This window comes from Choloepus didactylus, chromosome 9 (assembly GCF_015220235.1).
Source record: "Choloepus didactylus isolate mChoDid1 chromosome 9, mChoDid1.pri, whole genome shotgun sequence".
Lineage (NCBI taxonomy): Eukaryota > Metazoa > Chordata > Mammalia > Pilosa > Megalonychidae > Choloepus > Choloepus didactylus.
The window spans coordinates 88,387,103-88,403,231 of NC_051315.1; the positions used below are offsets into that span (position 1 = coordinate 88,387,103).

General features: G+C 39.1%; 1 protein-coding gene across 4 annotated transcripts in view; it reads right to left on the reverse strand.

Annotated features, from left to right (window-relative positions):
- The window catches only part of ANKRD44 (ankyrin repeat domain 44), a 351,473-nt gene that overhangs the window by 10,842 nt on the left and 324,502 nt on the right, over positions 1 to 16,129 (reverse strand). For all 4 annotated transcript variants that reach the window (XM_037848889.1, XM_037848890.1, XM_037848888.1 and 1 more), the window contains exons 18-26: positions 14,752 to 14,953; positions 10,318 to 10,405; positions 9,111 to 9,228; positions 7,676 to 7,892; positions 5,556 to 5,643; positions 4,339 to 4,422; positions 3,177 to 3,322; positions 2,207 to 2,289; positions 156 to 238 (exon numbers count right to left, since the gene is read on the reverse strand). In XM_037848889.1, the coding sequence (XP_037704817.1) occupies positions 156 to 238; positions 2,207 to 2,289; positions 3,177 to 3,322; positions 4,339 to 4,422; positions 5,556 to 5,643; positions 7,676 to 7,892; positions 9,111 to 9,228; positions 10,318 to 10,405; positions 14,752 to 14,953 (1,109 nt within the window). The remainder of the gene's footprint in view (positions 1 to 155; positions 239 to 2,206; positions 2,290 to 3,176; positions 3,323 to 4,338; positions 4,423 to 5,555; positions 5,644 to 7,675; positions 7,893 to 9,110; positions 9,229 to 10,317; positions 10,406 to 14,751; positions 14,954 to 16,129) is intronic.

Genomic DNA, 16,129 nt, shown 5'->3' on the forward strand with positions numbered 1-16,129 from the left:
GGTATGTGACTGTAAACTTCATGGAGGGGAAGCCAGGTCCATGTGTCTCAATGCAGTGTTCTAGCACTGGCCTGACACTCAGCAGGTTCTTCATATTTGTTGAACAAACGACCTTGAATCTGAGTCTGAGTCAAACTTTAGAAGTTGGTACTTACGTCTGCAGTGCATTGTTTTTTGCATTAATAAGGCTCTCATCTTGTATCTTGTCAAGTATTAACAAGGCACATTTTTCATGACCCTAATAAAGAAAAAGAATAAGAAACATGGAGCAGAGACACAGAAAAGTACCTGAAATATTACTTCATTATGCTTTAAATTTAAAACGAATTTCCTCTGCCTAAAAACATTTGATAAGTCTATTTTTCTGAGTAATTTTCTTCTAAAAAGCAAATGACCAAAGAGCCACAGATACTGATGAAGGTCTATTAGAACTTGGCTAATATAGATCTGCACTAAAATATTAATATTTCTAAGAAAACTTTTAGCATTAATATCACAGAGAGCTGTACCACATGCTACTAGTTCAGCTAGGTTAGTGGAAATAGAAACTAGAATTAGAAGCATGTTTTAAATGCTTCAACATTACTTTTTAAACATAAATTAATCCCCACCTCCTTCCTCTTTACTGCTCCAGTGATCTATCTATCCTTGGAATTCCCATGACACCTATTATCTGTATCACTTATCATTTACTGCCTAAAAGTGTTAGAGACCCTATTTTGGGAAAGTTCATTCTTTTTTCCTCAATCAGGGGAAGATATTTCTGTATCTTATGATTTAATAGATGGTTGATAATTTTTTTTAATCAATTGATAAGTCAAAGACCCTTTCACGATTTCAGGTCTGCTGCCCTGTCAAGGGGTCGTAGCTCTCTATGTGCTCGATACTCGTGTCTTCCTCAAACCAGCGGCATCAGCACCATCATCTCAGGATCTACCCCTCACCTGCTAAAGCAAACTGCATTTTAACAAGATCCCCAGGTGATCTGTTTGCACAACAAAGTTAGAAAAATACAGCACTATGATGTATTCAAAAAACACTAGATCTTGAAAGGAACTTCATGAAACTGAGCACGTTCTATGGTTTCCATGGGCTTCCCAGAGTATGAAGTAAGAGAATGAGCCAGTGAAAGAAATGGTGGAGACTTCTGGTAACATTGGGTATGCATAACACCTTTAATGTTATAATTATATTGGCACAAACCACCATCACTGGTGCCAACTGACATCAGTTTATAATGCTGCCTTATGAGGGAGACCCTTAAATATAATTTTAGACATGTACAGTGAGGTTTCATTCTGATGCACTCCTAGTGGAGGGGAAATTGTTGTGACCTTTTTATAGAGAGATTTAGTTTGAAAATGTTTATAACCTTAGACTCAATAATTCTGTATCGAGGAACTTACTTTAAAGAAATGTTTAAGGATTCCTAAAAAAGATTTCTCTACAAAAGAACACTTACAGTAGCATGTATGGGGAAACAGGTATATATCTAGCAATCGGGGATGGGTTACATAAAGAATGGCACATTCCTAAGGTGGAATAGCAGACATCTTCTAAAAGGCCTTAAATACGATGCCTTAAAGATATTCATAATATATTATTCAAAAACAACCAGGTTATAAAGCAGTATGATCCCATTTTTGCAAAACCTTATATTTATGTATGTATATACATCATTTATCTTTTATGGAAGCAGGAAACTTGAGCTACATGCGAATGCAATGTTACAAAAATCCCAACACTTTATTTGCATTGAACTATGCCCTAGAAGAAAAGGAGGGGAGAGTAGAAATATACATGAATACATTCATTTGCCTCAGAGTAGAGTGTTTTTTGGCTGTGTTATTAAAATGTCTTCAAATGCAACAAAATGGAAACAAGGGGAATTGCTTATATTTTAGAAGCCATAAGACTAAGGTCTTACACTGTGTTTAAAACCAAAATGTGTACCACAACCATGGAAGGAGAGGCAAGAATGTACATGGCAAATGCCATGAAAAGTACATCCAACCCATCAACCCCAGGGTGGGTCTGCACTTTACTTCTCCTCCTTCATTCCACTTACAGTTGACAGCATCCTGGGAAACGTACATCTTAATTAAGAGCCACCCTCCACGCTTCTGGGATAAACAGTGAGACTTTAAGAGGTAATATTATTATTATTATTATGCCAAATAACAACGTTACAAATTCATTTACATACTTTACTACTAGCCAAATGTAAGGGTGTATTCAAGTCTTTATCCTTTACAGTCAGATCAGCTTGGGCACTGTTCACCAAAATATCTACAGGAAAAGCCAACATAGGGTTACTTAGACTGCATGCATTTTGAAGAAGATACTACAAAACAAGAATATGTTTAAGTTAGCATAGCTCACATAATCACATTTAATGTTTTTAAAGAAAAAAGGAGCGATTTATTGCCATATTTATTATATCCAAATCCAAGGTCAACAGGTCTGAACTTTGTCTTTACAGTTTCATTATTTACAGTGACAATGATTCTGTCATTATATTTGGTTTCCAAATGTTGAGAAATTTAACTGCAGAAAGGTGGCTCCCCTTCACAAGGTCCACCAATAATCAAGTAACAGGAGACTGGAGATGACCAAGCAAATAGAATCAGGCAGCTTTAAGTAAAACCGTTATTGGCCTTTATTTTTTTACATGTATGTACTAAGATAACAACTGATTTCTCAATTTATGTTATTTTGATTTTTAGATAGTGTTGGGGATTGGATCATGTCCCCCACAAGACATGTTCAAGCCTGAAGCCCCGGTCCTGCGGGAGTGAACTCTTTCATAACTGGAATCCTTGAAGATCCTATAACATGAGACCAAATAGAATCAAGGGGGGCCTTAATCCAGTATGACTGGAGTCCTTAGAAGGAGAGGGAACCTAGAGAGAGACACAGGCAACTGAGCAGGAGGAGGAGTAAGGAGAGATGGAAGAGAGATTGCCAGGTGACGGAGGACGGCCAAGCCACCACCGGGACACTACAGACTTTGGAGAAAACATGGTCTGCTGATACCTTGGATTTGGATTTCTAGTCTCCAAAACTGAGACAACAAATTCCCTGTTGTGCAAGCCAACCAGTTTGTAGCATTTGTTAGAGCAACCCCAGTAAACTAAGGCAAGTGTAAGTGCAGAGTCTGCACAGCGAACACATACCCACGGCGCCTGCCTGCCCGTGCTCAGCAGCCATCATCAGCGCTGTTTTCCCGGAATTGTCTGCTGCATTCACTTGAGCATTGTGTCTCAAAAGAAGCTGCAGGCACTCAACATGATCAGCAAATGCTGCCGCGTGAAGGGGTGTTCTGAAGATGTAAGACAAGTATGGTTTTAGTTTCCCTTAAGCTTAACACACTCTCTTTCAGTAACTGACTGAGAAACATGTGCATGGTGTCATTTTAAGGATTTAAAACTGCTCAGTTTACAGGGATAATGATCAGGACCTCCATAATGGCCAAGCAGGGTGGACACAGAAATGTAATTTATGTGAATGGCACCCCCTAGAGTTAAGGGGTGTACATGGTGGCTCTGATAAGGAATTTACCATCTTTACTGACCCTTTAATCTTGAGTTACCAGTGACTTCTTCCTCACTTTGGATACCTTCTATTAGAAGATACTTTCAAAATTAAGCCTTACAGTGGTGGGTAACTGGCTATCCAAATATTTTTTAAAAAAGAACCTACATCATCTAAATGTGGTTGATTGATTTCTTTGGGAGGACAATTCGGCATTATCTATCAATATAAAAAACTGTTAACATTTTGACCAAGTAATTCTACTTCTAAGACTCTGTCTATCAGACACAATAGATGATGTGTACAGACACATGGATGAGTAGGTTCACTGTAACACTGTAAAAGCCAAATATTGGAAACAACCTAAATGTTCCTCAAGAGAGCAGGGCTGATTAAATTATAGTATATCCAGTCAATGGAATAATGTACAGCTTTAAAAAGAATGTGTTAAAGCTATACATTCTGATATGGAAAGATGTGTAAGAAATACCAAAAGCAGAACATTGCTATTGGATGCTCCATTTGCAAAAAAGAACCTATGCATATATATTTATATATATGTCTGCAGATAAATAGAGAAAATATTTGGAAGAATATAACAATTTGGAAATAACAGTTTACCGTGACTTCCTCTGGGGAAGAGGCTGGGACTTTTGGGCTAAGAGAGAATTTATTTTAATGATATACCCCTTTTAATATTTAATTTTAAAAAACCAAGTTTGTACATTACTTTTTCAATTTAAAAAAATCAGATGTTTGGCTACTCCATAACCACAAAAGTTATGTCATCTTAGGAACACTTACCTTCCTTTGTCATCTCTGCAACTGACAATACTGGAATCTATGGCCCCAAGTAGCAGAGATGCACAATTCTCATGATCATTTATTCTAAAATGAAAATGTATTTTAAACATTAAAATCTCACTTTTTTATGAATTTATATATATCCTTTCTTACCCCATCTTCCTATGTACTGTATATTTAACAATCTAATGCATTAAAAAATATCTGATGCATAACATCAGTGGCAAATACTCTGCAACCCCTAGCTTTTCTTAAGTGTCCAAGGTAGGAGTTTATTGCATACTACTTAATTAAGCCACCATGTTAGGTATTTGGGGAATACCAAAGTGGAAAAACATGGTTCCTTCAGATTTGAATGATATGAATGAACTCCTTCTTTTTATTATTTATCTTTTCTTTTTTTGATCCACTTAGGCCTCCATATCTTTCCAATCAAATGATCTAACTTCATGTGACGCTTAGAAACAGTGTAAAGACAAACCATTCTCAGGTCTTGGGCCCCCAGGCTGACCATGGATGTCCAGATGAACACATCCTTCGAGGTGTCCAGGGGTCCCCAGACCCAGGTAAACACGGGCCCTAGCCTGACCATGGACACCCAGGTTGACCACAGGCCTATAGGTGTTCAAGGACCCTCAGGTGACCAGGGCCACCCAGGCTGACCACGGAAGTCTGACTTAAAGCCACTGCACTTTCTCAACTATAAGCAATGACTTTACCCAGACTAGGCTAAACACAGGACATTCTAAACAATGGCTCACATTATGAAACTAAAGCAAAAATTACATTTACCAAAAAAGGATGTACAACATATGAAAACTGGTGAATTACAAAATATGAAAAACCTTGGTATAAAAGTCCAAAGGCATATTGTTCTACATCTGACTTATTTTTAGAATTTGGCAGACAAATGTGAGGTACCTCTGAAGAAGAGCTCTTCACATTTGTGTAATGTGCCTCTCAGACTACTTTTCATGCAGTTTCCCTAAGGTAGTGTTTGAACTACCTTGGAACTATGACACTTCCCTAAAAGCTTCTGGAAAATCATTAACATTAGGGACCAGACTATGCTATTAAACCTATTTGTCTTCAGCAGCAAAATGGAGTATATTGGTCTTATTTGTAATTCAAAGGCTTTTCTTTCCCTAAAAGGCAATTCTCTACATGTAGTTAAAAGAATCACAGCCACGCCATTAATGTCCAGCACTTCTACTTACATTGCACAGTGCAGTGGAGTAAAGGGATTACCAATAAATTTGCGAAAACATTTTTGCTCCAAAAGCACCTCTAGGCAGTTTTCATTACCTGCAAGGAATCAAAAGAACTTAGGGAGTTTCCAAGAAAACGTTTGCTCAACATAATCTTTTTTTTTTTTTTTTTTTTTTTGCTGTTAAGCATTGAATTCTGGCTTATGAATATTCCTGAATTGCTGAATGTTCATTCTTCAAGGAACAAAATTCATAAAATGCCAAAATGTTATTAACTAAGCTCACAGGTGTTCTGAGACATGATGAACAAATAATACAGTGAAGGCCATATAGCTTGGTGGAGGGAAAGATATAGAGAAGAGATCTCATTTGCAAGCAGCCTAGATTCTGTATTACTCTTGGCTCTTAATAGATAGATGCCCAACATAGGGATACCTCAGTTTGTCCATATTTATATTGGGAAATACACCTTTCAAATATATGAATTGGTTCACTTGTTATTACGAATCCTAGTCAAAGGGAGAAGTTGTGATTGATACAAAAGAGTATTTGAGACAATGTACATAAAAGGACTTTGACTACAAAATACAGTAAAAATGTTTTAAATGGTACCAAGAACAGAGCCTTGCACATAGCAGGCCCCCAATAAATATTTTGTGAATGAATGGATGAATGAATCTGAGGAATTATTTTAAAAAAACAACAACAGGTATTTTCCAGATGAATTGAGTTGGAGTTAACGAAGGTCTTAGCTAGTTGTGTGATCTTGGGCGACTTATTTGGGATCTCTGAGCCTCAGTTTCCTATATGTAAAGTGGGAGTAGGAATACCTGCCTACTCTATGTGGCAGGATGATGGAAGTTTTACTTAATAAGAGACCTAAATGTGGTTTATGAAGTGCTGTACACTTGCAAGGCAGGAAGGCATTGCTATTTGGCTTTGGAATACTGGTTGTTATCCGGAAACCTCTTCTTGGTCAAGCTCAGTGCTAAATTAATGAAAGTCCCTTTACGATTTACCTCAAAATGATGTAATTTAGACAACTTTAGGTATCAAAATACAAATAAAACCTTTCATACACCTAAGAAAGAAAAGCTGCAATTCTTTCTAGGAGGATTAAGAAGCATACAAAGTAATGACTATAAAACGTCCCTAATTTTAGGCTAAACTGTTTAGCTTTCCAACTACATCCACCCTCAACTCAAATGGTCCCAGACACTTCAATCCCCTATTAATACGACCTGAATACCCACAAAGGACCTAGCTTAGGACAGCATCTACACATACCATTCCTTGAGGACGGGATGAATTCTAATCTAAGGGTCTGTGTAGGTAGGGCTGGGGATTTTTGAACTACTTTCAATATTTCAAAATGCCTAGCGAAGGAGATTCTGGGAAGATGGGAGTGTGCATTTGGACTTGAAGGAAGACTGCACTGGAAAGGTGACTTTCTTAGCAGAGGACTCCTCCTCCTCCCCTACTTACACCTAGAGAAGCCTAAGAACAGAGAGAAACTCCCACCCTACCTGCACACCAGGGGAGAGGACTCTCTGTAGCAGGTGTGCCACCTGCCATCATAATAAACACTTTTGCTGCCTCTTTCTCTTCCTGGAGGTTCTCCATGGACAGAAAGCTCTCACAGCTTTACCCAAATGGTGGGTAGAGAACCCTCACCCACTAACAGGTAAAGAAAAATTACAGTCTTCTGAAGGCAGGGAAGGAAAGAAACTGAGTCAAACAAGTAGAAAATTTGGCTCATTATTGAGGCAGAACCAGTGAAAAAAAGAGGATTGCAATGAAAATATAACAAGGAGCTATATGTTACTGAATAACAAAATATGACACTTGGAGTTTCATGTTGCCTTATTTATATTAAAGGAAGAATTACATTCTAAAAAAAAAAAATTGAGGCATCTCAAACCTCAGTTGAGGCATCTTTCAAAACATGGCAGCCATTGGGGGAAAACTATGGAAAAGGGAAAAAAGCAAAAAATGAAAAGGTGTCTTGGGTGTAGAAAGACTGGAAGCCGTGGCTTCCAGCCTTTCACTATTTCCCTCCCCTCCACCGAGATCACAGTGGTGCTGGCATGGGAAGCCTGGTGGAATCAGCCAAATGACAAGCAACTTACCATTGTAACAAGCCCAGTGCAGTGGTGTGTAGCCTTGATTATCTTTGAAAGAACAGTCCTCTTCTGAAAGTGCCATCTGGAGCAGCTCGCTCAGCCACGTGGCATGGCCTCGAGCTGCTGCGTAGTGCAGGGGGGTCCTCCCTCGGGAATCTTTACAGAGAATTGACACTTCTTGTTCCAGCAGCATTTGTACACATTCCTCGTGTCCCGTCATAATCTGATGCAGAGCAATTAAAAACACACAACACACTTCAAAGGGGCCGAAGACTCAGGAAGCAAACCAGTTGGCTCAGCGAGGCTAAGTGGGTAAGTGGACAGACACCTGGGCCTTAAAGAAAACAGACTGTGCCCTACTTCAGAGGAGAGTAGCAGGACAGCACTGCAAGAAGCATAGTGGGAAGGTTCATGAACACCAGCATTTTGGAAATGTCTCCTGACTCTCCAAACATAACCACAAAAAGTACCATGATGCAGTGGAAGATATCGGCATTAGAATCAGAAAGATGTTGGTTAAAGCCCAGTTCCCCTGTGTAAAGCTTAGAGAAGTCAATTCATCTCTCTGTAAATGGGAATAGTAATAATAATGACCTCCCAGGCTCCCAGGCTGGTGCACGCCCCAACGGAAGTGCCCAAGAAACGAGAGCTATGATTATGACCCTGACAATTCAGAGTTCCTCTTCTTTTCATTTGTCAGGGTTTCAGCACCAATCCAAAACAGTAATTCAAGATTTCTGCTTTTGTTTCATTTAGTTTATTTGACATGCTTTAAAAAAGAATTATTCAACATATGTGTGCAAAGAATTGCCCACAATGATATATATTTCAGCATTATCTCTAATAAAGAACAATGAGAAATAGCATGACTATTCAAAACTGGGAAATAAATTGCAGCATGTGCACACAATGGAGCTTTAAAAATGATGGTGCTGAAACACATATAGTGACGTGGAGAAAGAACCTTAACTTAACTAAGAGAAAAAAGTGGGTTCCAAAATAGTGATTTCCATATTCTCTTTTAAAAAAAAATTTTTAAAACAAATCTGCATACAGAATAAGATTAGATATATAAACAAAAGTGGCTATCTTTAGGAGGTAGGATAACAGGTGATTGTGATTTTCTTCCCTTTACTTTTAAAAAATATTTTGCAAATTTTCTATGATGCAAATGGAATTTGTAATCAGAAGGCAGAACCAACACTAACAGTAGCTAGTCATGTATCTATTATCACAATCTAACATGAAATCTCAAGAGCAGGACCTAAAAGTAGTGCTAGTATTTTACCTTTCAAAAGATTTTTTAATTTCTTTTTTATTGACTGAGCTTAAGTGGTCATCTTAGGAAACAATCCTTTCACTAAAAATTCACATGGGATAAAAACCAGGAAACAAGCTCACTGCAAAATTGCTAGACTAAAGCGGAGGAAGATGTACCTACCCCTCTGTGTAAAGCTGTGCATCCCATGATGTCAACGGCATCTACATTTGCTTCCTTTTCAAGTAACAATGAGACAGCATCAATGTGTCCGTATGCTACTGCAAGCATCAGTGGGGTTCTAGGGAGAGAGATAAATTGGGCTTTTAAAAAGGAGATAAAACCAATATTCATCACTTCCAGTGGGAGGACATCTCTCTCGCTGCCTCTCTGTCTCTCTCCCTCCCTCTCTCCTCTCTTCCCTCCCTCCCTCTTTTACCCATGACAATTTGCTTAGTATTTTCGGGGGGTGGGGGTGGCAGAGGGCAAGTTTCTTCTCAAAATGTTCAGGTTTAATCCCATCATTTTCAGAACTATGTAGCACTCAAGTATCAATTGGGTAGGGAGTGTGTGTGTGTGTGTGTGTGTGAGAGAGAGAGAGAGAGAGAGAGAGAGAGAGAGAGATCCCCTTGCTTCTATGAGAGCAACCTCCTACTTCCCTAGTTTTCTATTTTGGACAGGATTCTGCTCAAAATCCCATCGGAATGGAGCCTCACGGCTTTATACAAAAAGTCTGGAAAGTCTAGAAGACAGATGGAGTGTTGGGATCCAGGGGGTAGGGTCTGGTTCTGATGCCAACGCTAATTCATACACTCAGGGTGAGTCATGAGTGCTTTTCTGCTCTGTATTTCCCATTTGTAAGAGAATATAGAGTGGGGAATAGGCTAACAGATGGAAAATACTTTGAAAAAACAAATTCAAGCAAGGATAAAATATGAAGGATTTTTATGATGAAGATAACCTTTTGAGGTCTCTTCTACTGCCATTATCAATTTTAAAAAATGGCAAAGTAACAGCTTCAGAGGGGGGTAAAACTGTGTAGAATGAGGGAACAAAGGGGAAATATAAACACAGTCCATGATAACCAGCCACAGACACAAAGGGGTGGCTCTTTTTAATCTAGATATGTGTGTGCACACCCAGGCACATACATGCACACACACAGGTACATACACGTACACGCACACACCTACACCCGACATGCTTTTCTTCGATACACATTCTAGCACATAACCACCTAATTATTCCAGGCCCCTCACCCATGAATTTCACCCAAATGCATAACTCCAACCTAGAATTCAGCAGTCAGCCCTCCCAGCAGTTTAATAAATTAACTAATCACTTCCTGTTACTGAAATGTCAACCCAAGGCCAAGTGTGAGAACACTTACTGTCCTTTGGCATCTTTCACATCAACCACCTCTGGGTTGTCTGCAATTTCTAGCAATAGTCGCAAACACAGTGTGTGACCATTAATAACTGAAAAAGAAAATAATGGACATTCTTTTAACAGACCAACACTATACACATCCCTCCACTGTGAAATTTATTTGGCTATAAACAGGTGGTTTTCAATTGTTGCTGACATATTCCTAGGTTTCCAGTTCATGATAGCTTCTGGGCGCAGCATGCTCGTATGTTTATCTTACTAACCCATCTTCCCCTTTCCTCCTTTCAGGGCACTCTGGTCCTTAACTTCCTTAGCTGGTTTCTTCATTGAGGGGTTTTTCTTAAACTGGTTCTTTTTTTTTTTTTTTTTTTTTTTAATTTTATTGTTGTAACATACATACATAAAACAAAATTTTCCATTTTAACCATTTTTAAGTGTACAATTCAGAGAGATTAATTACATTCATAGTATTCTGTTACCATCACTACCATCCATTATTAAAACTTTTTCATCAACCCAAATAGAAACTCTGTGCCGATTAAGCAATAAGTCCCATTTCCCCTTCCTCCGGCCCCTGGTAACCTCTAATCTACTTTCTGTCTCTATTAATTTGTTGATTCTAGGTATTCCATTTTGGTGGAGTCAAACTATATTTGTCCTTTCATGTCTGACTTATTTCACTTAGCATAATGTTTTCAAGGTTCATCCATGTTGTCATGTATCAGAATACATGGTCAGCATGTATCAGAACTTCAGTCCTTTCTATGGCTGAATAATATGCCATGTTTGTATGTGTATGTATATGCCACATTTTGTTTAGCCATTCACCGGCTGATAGACACTTGGCTGTTTCCACTTTTTGTCTATTGTGAATAATGCTGCTATGGACATTGGTGTACAAGTAGCTGTTTGAATTCCTGTTTTCAATTTTTTGGGTATATACCTAGAAATGGGATTGCTGGGTCATATGGTAATTCTATGTGAAACTAGTTCTTGATGTCCTTTCTTATCTCCTTGTATGACATTGATAATCTCTCCCCACTTTTTAGTTAACCATTTTTGTTCCTCTAAGAGAGTCACCAAATTCTATATAATCTTCCTGTATTCCCCCTGCTTCCAGCCCTTTTTAAACAGGAGAGGGAGGAGAAGGAAGAGTGTGTGTATGTTGGGGGGTGGGGTGGGTTAAAAACTGGCAATGTGGGAGGGTAGAAGGAAAGAAGGGAAGGGAGAAGAAAACAGGTCCTGCCTTCTCCTCTGGGTCACCTAACACACTGAGCTAAGACATTGGAGCAATAGTTCTGATTGATTAGTGATGGCCTTAAAACAAAATCTCAAGCCAGAAAGGTGTATACTATCCATTGTTTCTTGCTCATTGATCTACTGGGACTCTCAGGAGACACCAAGTGGGCCCCCTGAGCTTGAGGGACACCTCTGTTCTGGTGTTCCACCCACCAAGCACCCTGAGGGCGGCGCTCCTGCTACCGCCCACCCTCTTGTCCCCTCCCCTGCCCAGCTCTTAGTCGTGCACCCTCAGAGCCCCTTCCTAGTGGCCCTCCTGCCCTCCGCCTGCCTCTCCTCACCCGGCTGACCGAGTGGAGCCCTTCAGCAGGCAGGAAATGCTGTCTCAGGGCTGTGTTGGCCTTGACCTGCTGAGGTAAGAATAAATGGATGAGCCTTAGGACAGGCTGTGTCCTCATCTTGGCTTCATTCCCCACCCCCCAACAGCCCCCCTCTCCCCCATATGTGCACCTGGCAAGTAGCTTCTTTTAGGAGGTGCTGGAGCCATGGGGACTAGGAAGCAAACCTCAAGAGGATAACCCCCTGATGTAAGGGGTACTTTCCTCCAGCTTGTTGAAAGGGACCCAAAGCCTAACAATAGACATGGTCAGGGAGTAAGATGAGAACAAATATCTTTAAAATTCCAAACGTGACCTCTCTCCTCTCTGAACAGTGAGGACACCATAAAATGCATTGCATTTACCTCATTAAGGATGTGGAGAGAGAAGGGAAAAGAGGCAGTTGTTACGCTGATAAAGACCCTTCTAAGAGCTGCGTTTTACAGTCCTTTTTTATTACATGCCATTCATGAGAGAATGCTAATTCAACAAGAACAGATTTTTCAGGGACAATACATGTTAGAATTAGCTCACATTCATGGACAACACTCAAATTCACTACAGGAATAATACCTACATTGTGTAGATCACTGCATTCAGCTCATTCTCACAAACGTTCCATTTATATGCCTCAGGAGGAAATTCTGTGCATTGGAGTACAGGTAATGTGTTGTTGCTGTTGTTTTAGTTTTTGTTTTAAAAAGTACATGAAATCTATTGCCACTGACAAAATATACAAGGATTTTAATGTATGTGTAAAAGGAAGTGATTAGCAGAGAGCTGACAGCTAAATACTACAGGTCATGGTTTCATGAATATGGAGAAACAGCGTATTTTGGCTGGTTCCTCTTTCTGTATCAATTTGGTATTCTTTAAATATTCATAACCATAATAGTTCCAAGGATGCTTGATTTTTGGCTAATCAGGAAAAGAAAAAAAAAAATCACCTAAGTTCATTGCAATTGTCCTATGTGTCAGAGAGCAAACTAACTTCCACAGTAGCTTTTTTTTTTTTGGTACAGTAGCTTTTTGAGTTTAACTAATAGCCCACAGGTAATAATAAGTCCTCCCTTACTGAACTAAAATTCTCTTTAGCTTCCCATTCACTACATTTTTCCCCCCAGTTGTCTTCTTGCAAGAAGATGCTAACATCTTTAGCTGTGCTTTGCCAGGCACAGCTTTGTCTCACGCTAGCTCAGGCTCCCCCTGGCTATGAGTGACAGCCGTTTTTCATGCTGCTCAAAGACCACATCGGTCACGACAACTATGTGTGCCCAAACCTCTAATATCCATTCTGGTTTCTGCTCCCCATAGTGCTCCCAGGATTTGAAACAACAACAACAAAAATTGGCCCCTCAAAGGAGTTGAAAGAAATTTTCATTAAGCAAATCCTTAAAGTACAGGGTAAAGCTTCTATTGAGCAGACATTTTGTGGAGAACAGAATCAAATAACGGCCTGCGTCTTTTTAATGAATGTTAAGGGGAAATCCAAACGGAGTGAATCTTCTTAACCACCAGGGGGCTCAGTTGGATCGCAACGTATATCATGGTGGCAAATGAGTGACAAGGATTGTTCTTCATTGTTTACCTGTTGACCAGGTGATTATCCACAATCATATTAGGCCCTCTGTAATTGTGAAGAATCACTTGAAAACTGACTAGGATGCTTGCCACAATATTAGGCAACTAATCTTAAGAAAGCAGATCAAAATTTGAACTTTACAAGAACACCAAGAAGGCCTAGGGAGCAAAATGCTAAGACTCAATGTGATGGGAAATAAGAATTCATAGTTCAGCCACACCTGCCATTGCTGCCGTCATGCATGGCTAAGGTTTTTCCCAACAACAATCATTTTCAGTAATTAGGCAACAGCCAGGTTTTTCAATCTCCATATTTTTTTTCTTCAGTGGTTTGGAAGCTCAGGATGTAGATGGAAATTCTCCTAAAAGGTCTAACATTCCAATAAAATGTTTCCTAAGTAACAAAAATTATATAGAAAATTATTTTGAAAAAATATCTTCACTTCTTTGCTTCCTTAACACACCCATCATTTCTCTGTGTAAGACAGTTATTTCTCCTTATAAGGTAATATCTCTTGCCCTGATCAAAGGCAGATGTCCTTGGATTTCTTGAGTTCAAAGGTATTTATGCCTAAGCTGAGCTAGAGATTCTTTCATGCTACCTTTATATCTATGTATATATGTAGAAGTGTCTTGACACACTTTTATTTCACATGTATTGGAGACCAATTCCAGAAAAGGCAGATGACTTACTGTTTGGTAGATATATACATACTTTTTAAGAGTCTCTTTTTTTTATACACAGTGCAGCAAGAATCAAAGCAGAAGCTGAGAAACACCATTTAGGCTGGCAGATAATGTGTTGATTAGATTGCTATCTGATGGCTCCTTTTATGAAACGGCCCTGAAATATCATCTGTTTTACGCTTTAAAATGCTATGTAATTTTGATGTGTTTTGTTTTATGTAACTTATTCTGAAAATTACACTAAGCACTGCCCTTGGTTCAGAAAGTTTTGTGGCAGCCTTTGGCCAAAGGTTCTGGCTCTCTTTTGAGTTAGGTGACTATATGAAAGCTAGAGCCCATCTGACCACAGAACACCAATCACCTCCAAGTGGAGAGCAGGCCAAAAGCATTTTGGAAGAGCTTAATCACTCTGATACTGAGAGACAACTGAGGTTTCAAAAATTGGGATGAAAGAAGACATTGCCAACCTTTTACTCAAACTTATGAATGGGCCACAAAACTAGGCTAACCAGAGTCAAGACCCAAGTTAACCAGACCTTGGTAAGACCTACCTGAGGCATGGAGTGGGGTTCTTTTGGTTACATTGTCTTTCACAAAGATGGACGCGCCCTGATTGATAAGTGCTTCCACACATTCTGTGTGTCCCTTAAAGGCAGCCAGATCCAGAGCAGTGCGGCCTTTTTCATCTCTGATGTCCAGGTCCACCAGTGACTGTAGAAGGACTTCCAAGGCTTGATGGTGCCCATTATAGGCCTGCAAAGAAGATAACAACAACTCCAGTGCTGCTAACCTCAAATCCCCCAACAATCCACATGGCTGTCCAAATCTCCAAGGTCACAGATTAGAGACCCCTCCAAAGAGCAAATCAGAAAGCGACTCTAGTCCTTTGGGATAATTTCTGAAATACAACACAAACTGGAAAGTTAGACTGAAAGACTATGATACACAAACTGCTCAATTACAGATGAATTTCTTTATGCTTTTTCTCATATGCCAAATCATTTGCCCCAAAGGCACTAAATATATTAATGTATTCTTATATTTATATCTCCCGATGTAACACAGACTAATTGTTGAATGAATTAACATATTCTTATATCTATTAGGTCCAGTCCTAAGCACATTGACATAATTAGAATTTTTTTCAGGAGACTTCTTTTAACAAGCATGAAGGAATAAATTACTGGAAATACTATGGATTTGGGATTCAACAGAGGTATACATGCTTCAGTTACAGCACACAACTTTGCTAATTTCTAACCATGTAAACTTGGGTGAGTTTCTTCATTTCACTTATAGTTTTTTTCCTCAACTGTAAAATGAGAACAATAAAAACTGCCTCTCAGGGTTGCTGTGAAGATGCAAAGATAAAATTGCACAGGCCTTGCATAACCTTGAACAGAGTTGATGATTACTCCTTGTTCTTTTATTTCCTCCTTTGACTATAATGAAAACATGAAAACAATTATGGAAATAGATACCGTGTATCAGCACCTGAGTTCCAATCTGTTATGAAGTCCTATGCTATGCCAAAGTTGAGACTTCATACTACTAAAAAAAAAAACTAAAAATCTGAAAGATAATTTTTATTGAAAATGTAAGGTGAAAAATGTATACTACAAAGTTAAAGGACATTGAAAATAAAAGAGAGAAAAGGGGTAAGCATAGGAGACTGTAGGGGAAAGGTAAAGATGGAGATAGAGAAGAAAACAAGAGGAAGCTGTCCCTGTGTCTTCAAAAGCCAAAATTCCTTCTTACATCACTTGCACTTTTTGTTTTTCTACTTGCAGCTGTTGCCCAAGGCACATTTTATTTGAAAATAAGGCAAAGAGTTTCAGGAAATGAATGTTTCAGAAGCCCACAAGTTGTTTAGCACAGGCAAAGGACTGATTTTCCTAATATACCAAGAGCTCTTACAAACCATTTTAA